Source organism: Propithecus coquereli, unplaced genomic scaffold (genome assembly GCF_000956105.1).
Source record: "Propithecus coquereli isolate 6110/MARCELLA unplaced genomic scaffold, Pcoq_1.0 Scaffold247, whole genome shotgun sequence".
NCBI classification, from domain to species: Eukaryota; Metazoa; Chordata; class Mammalia; order Primates; family Indriidae; genus Propithecus; species Propithecus coquereli.
The window spans coordinates 1,906,005-1,915,622 of NW_012148030.1; the positions used below are offsets into that span (position 1 = coordinate 1,906,005).

Below are 9,618 nucleotides of genomic sequence, written 5' to 3' on the forward strand. Positions count from 1 at the left end.
TAATTTCTTTCTATTTTTAGTGGAGACGGGGGCTCGCTCTTGCTCAGGCTGGTCTCGAACTCCTGAGCTCAAACAATCCGCCCTCCTCGGCCTCCCAGAGAGCTAGGATTACAGGCGTGAGCCACCGTGCCCGGCCAGGAATGTTTTTTAATAAGTGCTTAGATCTAGTGGTAGGAATGCTACTGATTTTAATTTCATATTTATTCATTAATATACTTAACAAATATTTATTGAAGCCCTACTGTGGGTCCACAAAATAGAAAGATGAGTAAGACACAAACTGTGCTTTGAAACTAGTGAGGAAGAGAAATGTGTTAACAGATCATTCTAATATAATGTAAAATGATGTACATATGAATGATGAAAGAAGTATGAATTAATATCTTAAAGGAATTCAGAAGTGTGAGCAACTAACATTATAGAAGAGGAAACTTTGAGCTGGGTTTTAAAGATTCAATAGGAGTTTGCCAGGTAGCAAATGGGAGAATATATATTCTAGGCAAATATAACCATTTTTTACATCTGTATAACCTTGTCTGCAATGTGAGAGGCAGCAGTGGAGGAAGTACCTTAGGGCCAATCTGGAGTCAAGTCCCTTCCCTGGCCATTTTGTGGCCTTGGTCATTTAACTCTGGACTTCAGGCATTTCAAAAGTTGTATAGCTGGAAGCCCAGGCTTATGCAGATATCCTCCTTTGAAGTTGCTTCTTGGAAATTATTGGTCCCAGTTACTGAGAATGACTAGGTGTAATGGAAACTCTATGGCAATAATTTTTCTAAAGTTTAATGTGTTACTGTTTAAGGTTTGTTCGCCCTCCATTAATCATCTTCTCTGTGGACGGCTTCCGTGCATCATACATGAAGAAAGGCAGCAAGGTCATGCCTAACATTGAAAAACTGAGTAAGTAATTTCCATATTCTGTGTTCTCATCTGTAATCCAGAATCTCACAGTAACCAGTGTGCTACGGGCTTTGAGATCTATGGGTGCATTGTTTTAAATGTATTTTATTATTTGAAATACAAAAGTGAAGATAACATGTTTTTGATCATTTATAAAATGGATTTTTACACATGAAGTGATTCCTTTTGGTTACCCTGTTCTAACATCTGAAATTCTATTTCCAGGATCTTGTGGCACACATTCTCCCTATATGAGGCCTGTGTACCCAACAAAAACCTTTCCTAACTTATACACTTTGGCCACTGTAAGTATTTTTTCAAATGGTATACATTTAAAGGACTGCTTTCATCCTGAAATGACTTAAAGGGGGCATTTTAAAACATGTTCTTTAGTGTTCAAAGAAAATCTTTCTTTTTTCCATCTATTCTACATCACTTGTTCATAGCCAATGCCTTTTACAACTTCATGGGTGACCGAACTTCACTGCAACTTTAAAACTGAAACCTTTTCTCAGGTGCAGTTCTGTCTGAACACATATATTAACCTTCTCTCAAATATCAAAGGACCTATTGTTTATTTCTGAATTTGCAAATAAAAATGTTGACTTCAGAGTTGTTATGTCTTAATTTTCAGGTACTCCAAATTCTGTCTTCCTTTCTTCTTTAAAACATAATTTATTTATTATTATTGCGATTTTTAGTGTTGTTTTGGGGAAGAATAGAACTTAGAAGGGAAAGTGTATTTAGAAATAGAAGCTTCTTTGGAAGCACGTGCATAAATTTTAAACTAAAGTTTAATTTATTGTAATAAAAATTGCCATCCGATTAAATTAAAACAGCTAAAAACCCCCAAATATTAAGTTTCTTATAATCATGTTAAGTTTCTAAGATGGCTTATAATTAGTTCCATAGATATTATTCATGTTTGCTCACACAGACACACAGTAAAGGTTATATATATCTTATATAATTTTGAAAGTTAAATATTGATATAAAACCTTCTGTGATATGAAAATTTATAATAGGACTAATACATGTGGATTATTATATTGTTATTTTAACAATAAATTTGCTTTTACATGAAGGGACTGTATCCAGAATCACATGGAATTGTTGGCAATTCAATGTATGATCCTGTATTTGATGCTACTTTCCATCTGCGAGGGCGAGAGAAATTTAATCATAGATGGTGGGGAGGTCAACCGGTAAGTTTTGAATTTATTTTGTGTGTGTGTGTGTGTGTGTGTGTGTGTGTCTGTACAGGGAGACATTTCATCTCAAAATTTGCCACCTGTGGGAAAAATACATACAATCTCCTCATACTTGGCAATGTTTCTGTCTTTTGGTATTTTATATATATACACACAAAAAAATAAAAGTATGTGTACATATGCATAATGTATGTATATATGTGTATATGTAATATATGTGTATATGTATCTGTATATATGTGTATATATCACATATTTATATATGTATGTGTACATGTATATACATGTGTGCATAAATAATATACATGTATATATACATATGGGTATGTGTTTATGTGTGTGTATATATATGTGTGCATGTGTGTGAGGCTGTGATTACAAAAGTATGAGATGATAAATGTTTTCACTAGAATGATAATGGTAATGATAATGGTGAAAATGATGCCAAGGGGTGAATTTCAGAACAATTTTGAAGAAAAAGTAGTCAGATCTTATTGATTTATCAGATTAGGGGGTACAATGAAAAAGAAAAGTGAATGATTATGACTTCCCCAATATTTTGGCCCTGCACCATAATCAACAGAAACAGAGAAACTTGCTGGAAAAAAAGAACTCACTGAAACCCACAGTAAATTCATGAATTCTTTTATTTAATCTATTTTTTAAAAAATCATGGAAGTTAAATATAATAAGTTAGAATCCTACCTTGATACTGAAGTATCAAAATAATACTTTGAAAGAAATCACCCTGTTTACTTCAGATCACATGGCTGGGGCAGAAAATAAAAAGGGATGTAGGCTGCTTTCTACCTAATGTTTTCCTGTGACTGTGTGTGATTAGGCCACTTGCTTTGTTCGGACATGAGCAAAGCAGCATAAAGCCATGGTTGTTGAATGTGCAGAGTTGAGCTGAAGTGTACAAGCTTTTGGCCAGAAGGATCAGCATCCCTACAGGAACATACCTCAGTGCACACAGTCAATCAGAAACATCTAGAAGAAGGACGGCAAATGGTTCCATCTCATGCCAGCTCTGATTGGAGGTAGCAGCTCCCTGGAGCGCTGGTTAGGGAAGAGGGCTGGGAGACCTGTGCGCAGTCTGCCACGGCATGAGAGGTGGGCAGTGTCTGCACACAACCATGTGTCCACCGTGCCTCAATGATCCTGTACCTGCAAATGTTTACTGCAGTCCATGGGCAAAAGGGAGCTATAAATAGGAATTTTTTTTTAAGGCATTGCTCTTTGAGGAAAGGTGATCAAAATATTTGTACTGCATAATAGATATATCAGTATGCAAGGATAAATCTGAGCTTCTTTATTTAAAAAATAAACATTGGAAGACTTCTTGTATGAGTGCAGAAAAGTGTCTTCATAATAGATGTTCTGATTCTGCTGTCTTTATTCAGGCGGGACTCCCAGAAGTCTATGATGACCTAGGTTGTGATCATAGTGAAATTTGTTGACAGGGTAGATTTCACAAACAAAGTTTATGATAGGGGAATATTTTATGAGTAAATAAAATGATTGAAATTAGAGTTCTGTCAAGTTGTCTCTAGTTGGTCTTTTATATTAATTTTGTCATGGAAGCAAACGTGCCTGAGAAACTACGAAGGATACAGAGATAAACAGTAATTATATCAACTTGGATCACCTTACACCAAGTGTTGACATTAGGTTTCCTCTGGGTTAGCATGACTCAGAAGATGAGTCCGCATATTCATTAACTTCTGCAGAAACAGAGCAGAGGGAACGCTGTTAACCTGCCTCAGGAAGTGAAGTCTCTGTTTCAAATCTGCCTATTTCCTCACTAACTCTCAAAGTTGACATATTTGACCAGGTTTAGTACCTTCTTCATGTTGAACAAGATTTTTGGTGAGACCGATTTGTGTTTCTATCATGTTGGATAGGAATGGCCACCATAAACATTCCAAGGAGCATCGTAGCTGCAATTTAGAAACACATTGCATTGAAATTTGGCATCCAGGAAGAGCAGATAGACAGAAACTATAGTTCTGTTGTTCTATTACACAGTAGGGTGACTGTAGGAAACGACAATATAGTATATAGTTCAACATAGCTAGAAGAGAAGATTTTGACTGTTGTCACCGCAAAGAAGTAATAAATGTTTAAAGTGATGGATATGGTAATTACACTGATTTGATCATTATATAATGTACACATGCATTGAAACTCTATCCCATAAATATGTGCAATTTTTATGTGTCAATTATAAATCAAAAATTAATAAAAAAGAAACTTTAGTCATAGTATAACAATATAAGAAATGAGAAGTACTATAAGAAAAAATTAATGAATATTCCTCAAGCATTTATATAATGCTCTCAGAGGCTTGTATATTTTTATAATCACCAGTGAAAAAATATTCATAAAGATCTTATAAATTTTTATAAATTTTAAGAGAAAATATTTGTAAAAATCTTGGACTGGTAATTAAATTAAACTCAACTTATTTTTGCTGAGGGATTAAACTATGAAAGTCATTTAGGTAAATAATATGGGGGCCAGATTAAATGGTGAATAAGAACCACTTCTTATCCAAGCTTTAAATCTAGTAGATGGGATGAGGCCTTTGTACAGTGTCCATCTGAAAATTTGAATCGCACTGCTAGGCTTCCAAAAACAATTCCTATAATTTAACCTTTTTTAAAAACCCTGGTATAGCCACTTTAGCAAAGTCTAGTCTGTTTTTAATTTGTTAATCCTTAGAATGCACTATTAGAAGCTGTCATTCGCTGTAGGACCCTACGTTTCTCATACATATGTTAATGGAGTTCCTTAAGTGTGTTTGTTTCTTTGAAAATCCTCTCTGGACGGTCCTGCAATTTCTACTACAAAGACAGTTCCGTGGGATTGTTGCCTGTTTGTTTTAAACCTGGACTCTAAGCAATGTGGAGAATGAATGGGACTCTGAGGGGCTGACTAGATGTGAAGATTTGAGAAACAAGTCCAATGCCCCATCATGATCCAAGTCTGCTGAAATCAGTTTCTGGAATAAGGCATTTCTAAGAGGAGCAGATGTATTCCTAACACTTCTCAAGTTGCTCGCCCTAAAATTGCTTTCTGCCAGTATTGGTGGTGCAATGAGTTGGTATAGAGACCATCCTAGTGAATGACTATAGTGTAAAAATAGAAAGATGGTGTGTTCAAGAAAGAGACAGCAAAGAGAAGAATAACATTGGAATAGGGATGACTTTCCAGGACAAAGGCATTGGCTTAATGGAAAATAGAAGTCATTGCTTAGCCCTCTTTTTGTCTATGTTATTATCCTGCTAGGGGGAGGCTTTACTTCCTTTTTCATATTCTTTATTCTGTTGTTTCTTTTCCATATAGTGTTGTAGAGCTATAGTTTTTCTCTTTGTACTGTATCTTCATTTACTTACTTAGGATGGGCTCTACTCACCTACTAGCCTCTTATTTGTCTTCCAAATTTCAGATGAAGTGTCTGTCCCCAGGAGGCCTTCCCTGAGCTCTTCCAGCCCCGCCTACGCTACGTGACCCTCCTTTGGGCCTTCATATTTTTTTCTATCATAAATTTGACCACCTCCTTTTGAAATTGGTTATTCTAATGTCTGCTTTAGACTGTGTGTCCCAAGGGGGTAGGGGCTTGGTTTATTTATCTCTCCATTCAGAAGACCTGCTCCAGAGCCTGGCACATTTAGGTGCTCCGCTACTGTGTTTTGGATTGGAGTGGTCTGTGCTTCCTTCCGAGGCCTTTGCCTATGCTTCCCGGAGAGTGGGCCATCCTTAAGGACAGAACTCCATTTCTTGGTCTCGACAGCTCCATGGCCACATGTCAACAGCTTCACCACGCACCTCCTTCGGGCCCGAACCATGTGGAACACAGCCATGTCGGTCCCCAGTCTATTTTGCTGCCTCTCCCAACACTCACATCCTTAGTTTGTTCCGATTTTCAGCAATTGATCTACCTCTGCTAACGCAAGAGCCCCACCCAACTGTCTGATCTCCCAGAATTCTATGTAGCCTCTGTGCTTTTGAATGCAAAGGAATAATTTTTCTTTAAAGAAGTCCTAGAAGAGTACAATAGCAGTTTATGTTTTTTAAAAATGTTTTTGGATTATTTTCTTTTTCACGCCTCTTCTCCCATAGCTGCATATTTACTTCAAGAATATGCTGAATTTCATATTTAACCCCTCCTGGTTCCAGTGGGGAAACTTTTTTGATTCCTAATAGCATATTAAGGAGATACAATCTTATTCCCATTTGTCCCCTTTTCACAGTATAGCATCTAGGACCCTAATGTTGAAAGCTGGAGCTCCAGGTAAAGTGAAGCAGTGAATAAGTATTGGGATTAAAGGCAGGAAGCCCAAACCCAGTGTCTTCTTAGCTTATTTTTTTTTTTTAGCTGTTTTTTTCTTTTTAACCAACCTCTGAGGAAATTTACGTTGCATTAAAATTCAGAGAAATCATAACTCTCATTTCTTTGAGTTAACAAGGAACCAGGAAGCTTCTCTCTCTCTCTTTTATAGCACTAGAGGTTTATTTTCTTTCTTTTTATTTTATTTTTCATTTTTTGTAAAGATGGGATCTTGCTATGCTGTCCAGGCTGGTCTTGAACTCCTGGCCTCAAGTGATCCTCTCTCCTCAGCCTCCCAAAGTGCTTGGATTACAGGTGCGAGCCACTGTGCCTAGTTTGTTAGAGTCTTCTTTTCATTTTTATTCTTCTGGACCAACATTTTAGTGCCCTTGTCGTTGTTGTTGTTGGTAATTACTAGATTTTACTTCTGGGTCCTGAAATATAATATACACATATGGCCTGCGAAAGAACTATTATGACAGCTCATGATATGACTTAAGAACCTTTTTTATGTTTCAATCTTGCACTGTTTGATGAACCTTGACAGATCTGCTTAATTTTAGTTCTAAGATTCTTTTGTTTCAGATTTTCAATGTGCTTTTTATTTCAAATATTCTCTACTTGTTCACTTTTTGTACTTTTCTGCTGATGCTCCCAATTTTCTTTTAGAAAATATGGTCAACATGACTTCTATCAAGAAACAGGAAGAATTTTTCTGCTGCTTTTTTTTTTAACCTGTAAATTGTCTTCATAGTTCACATTGCTTTTTAAACCTGGTTAGTTTTTTTTCCCGATTACAAATATGTTATTTGTCACTGCAGAAATGTTGACAAGTACAGAAAAGTATAAAGAATAAATGATCTTAATTTTCCCATCAGAATAATTTTAACACACTTTGTAATCTTCACTCTGCAAGCTCCTTCCTTTTAACACTGCAAAGGCCCCTTCTGGTGATCTTTTTTCCTGTGGGTTACTGGGCTAAGTTACTCTTAGGGCTTCCAGTTGCCCAAATGATGCCAACAACAACATGTATTCTACAATATAATTTTTGAAAGTGCAGGGTCACCATTTGACAAATATGTATTTAAAAAATTTTTTCCTTTAGAAAATCCCAGGTTGATCTTTTATTTTATATATGCCAAATATAGCCTGGTACCATTCCTTTGGGAATGCAAGGCACTAGATTTTCTAGGAAGTTGTTTGGATATGAATGTGCTAAGCTCATGTTTGTGAAATTAAAATAAGTGTGAAAATAGATTATACGAAACTGGCCTCTCTGGGAACTGGCATGGTTTTGAGGCACCCACAGAGTGTCCAACACTTAGTTTGAGCTCATCTTCTTGCTGGTGGAAGCACTGAACAAGAAAGAATAAAAACACAGGACACATTTTGCACCTGGTTGGGCTGCAGATACTGGGGCATACACCAGAGTTTGTCCATAAAGCAGAAGGCGCTCTGCACCATGGGGTTGAGAGCAATCCCAATTGAGAGCGATGGGTGCTCAGAGCAATCTGAGATCCTAATCTCTCTGAACTATCTCAGGGAACCAGAGATCGTGCCACCAGCTCTAATTCCCCAGAGCAATGTGAACGGGATGAGGGCCCCACCTGCCATGCTGATGAAATTCACTTGCAGCTCAGAACTCCGTGGATCTGATAGAGCGTTGTATGCTCACCTGCCCTGTCCCTCACTTGCCAGCTGCAGTAGCTGTGATTTGGGGGCCTGGGGATTTCTAGATGCCCCAAGGGGCCTGAATCCTTTTAGAGCGTTCCCAGGGCAGATGTCCCAGACCCTGGGGAACCCATGGCAAAGCTCCTGGATGCTCTACACCTCCCAATCACCTATTTCCTCAAAAACTAAAAACGTTCACTCTCAAAGGACATTCTCAAAGTCTAGATGCAATGAAACCAGAAAAGGGGCTGGGGGCAATTCCTAGATCATTTTTGCTATGGTCTTAGACAAATCACAGTTCTCCTTCTTGTTTGCCTCCATTCTCTTGTCTTCCTTCTCACAGACTTCTGTTTGATGGGACACTTGCCAACTTAAGCTGTTTTTAATGTTCCTAGAATAACTAGATTATATTTGTTTCCGTTATTGCATAATAGCCAAGACTAAAATTGTGTGTTTATTAAATGTTAAGACGCTGGTTTAAAGATTTCTAAATGTATTAACTCATTAAAGCTTAGAACAATCCTATGTGCTAGATAATACTATCTACATTGTCAAGGAAACTGAAGCACTGAAAGGTTAAGTAACTCACTGAAGAGCCACATGGCTGCTAAATGACAGAAACAAGGCTTGGAATCTAGGCTGTCTGGTTGCAGAGCCCAGGTTCTGAACTCCTATAATCTTCTGCTTCCCAATAGCATGTGTTGTAAAGAATATTTTAAAGCCTTAATGAAATACTTGATTCACCTAACTTATCCCAGGAACTTTTCCCTAAAATAACATTTACTAAAAGGCTAGGTAAAAGATATGGGGAAAATCCTGATTAAAAATTAGCCCCCTCTACCACCCACCCCCATTCATCTAGTTTAAAATAAAACAAGTCAAGCTAGGTTCCAAGATTCTGACATCTGGGTGCCAAATTGGGGCTCTCCTCTATAAGGCTTTCAATAGTAAAGGAAACATATGGTCTACTCCTGGATCCTTTGATGAGCAGAATTCTGCCATATAAATGAAATAGTCAAAACAATTGTCAGAAAAGACAGGTGAGAAGAAGAGAGAGTCGTGAGATGAAATAAGAGTTTTTTTAAAAATGCCATTAGAATCATAGCAGAGCTTTTGAGAGCTTTTGCAGAGAATGTATTGAATAACATTTATGGAAATGCTGATTCTGACTTCCAGATGTGAAAATAAAGGGTTGCAAATAATGTGAAATTTATGTTGGGGCATGAGTAGAGTCTAATATATCTGATCTAATGTATTTTTTTAAAAAACTTTTTCTTCTTTGACCAAAAACTCAGAACATATTATAAGCCTCTTATATTTTCCTCATTAGCTATGGATTACAGCCACCAAGCAAGGGGTGAAAGCTGGAACATTCTTTTGGTCTGTGTAAGTTACCTTTATTTTGTTAATGTTTATAAAATTCAATTTTGATTCAATTTCTGTTAAATGTAAAAATATTGAACTTCTGAATCTTTGCTGATTTAAAATAACCTTCCAGATATT

At 36.9% G+C, this 9,618-nt stretch overlaps 1 protein-coding gene across 2 annotated transcripts in view; it reads left to right on the forward strand.

Moving 5' to 3' along the window:
- The window catches only part of ENPP2 (ectonucleotide pyrophosphatase/phosphodiesterase 2), a 95,565-nt gene that overhangs the window by 38,198 nt on the left and 47,749 nt on the right, over positions 1 to 9,618 (forward strand). For both annotated transcript variants that reach the window (XM_012646560.1, XM_012646561.1), the window contains exons 6-9: positions 803 to 900; positions 1,126 to 1,205; positions 1,986 to 2,105; positions 9,446 to 9,501. In XM_012646560.1, coding sequence (XP_012502014.1) covers positions 803 to 900; positions 1,126 to 1,205; positions 1,986 to 2,105; positions 9,446 to 9,501 — 354 coding nt within the window. The remainder of the gene's footprint in view (positions 1 to 802; positions 901 to 1,125; positions 1,206 to 1,985; positions 2,106 to 9,445; positions 9,502 to 9,618) is intronic.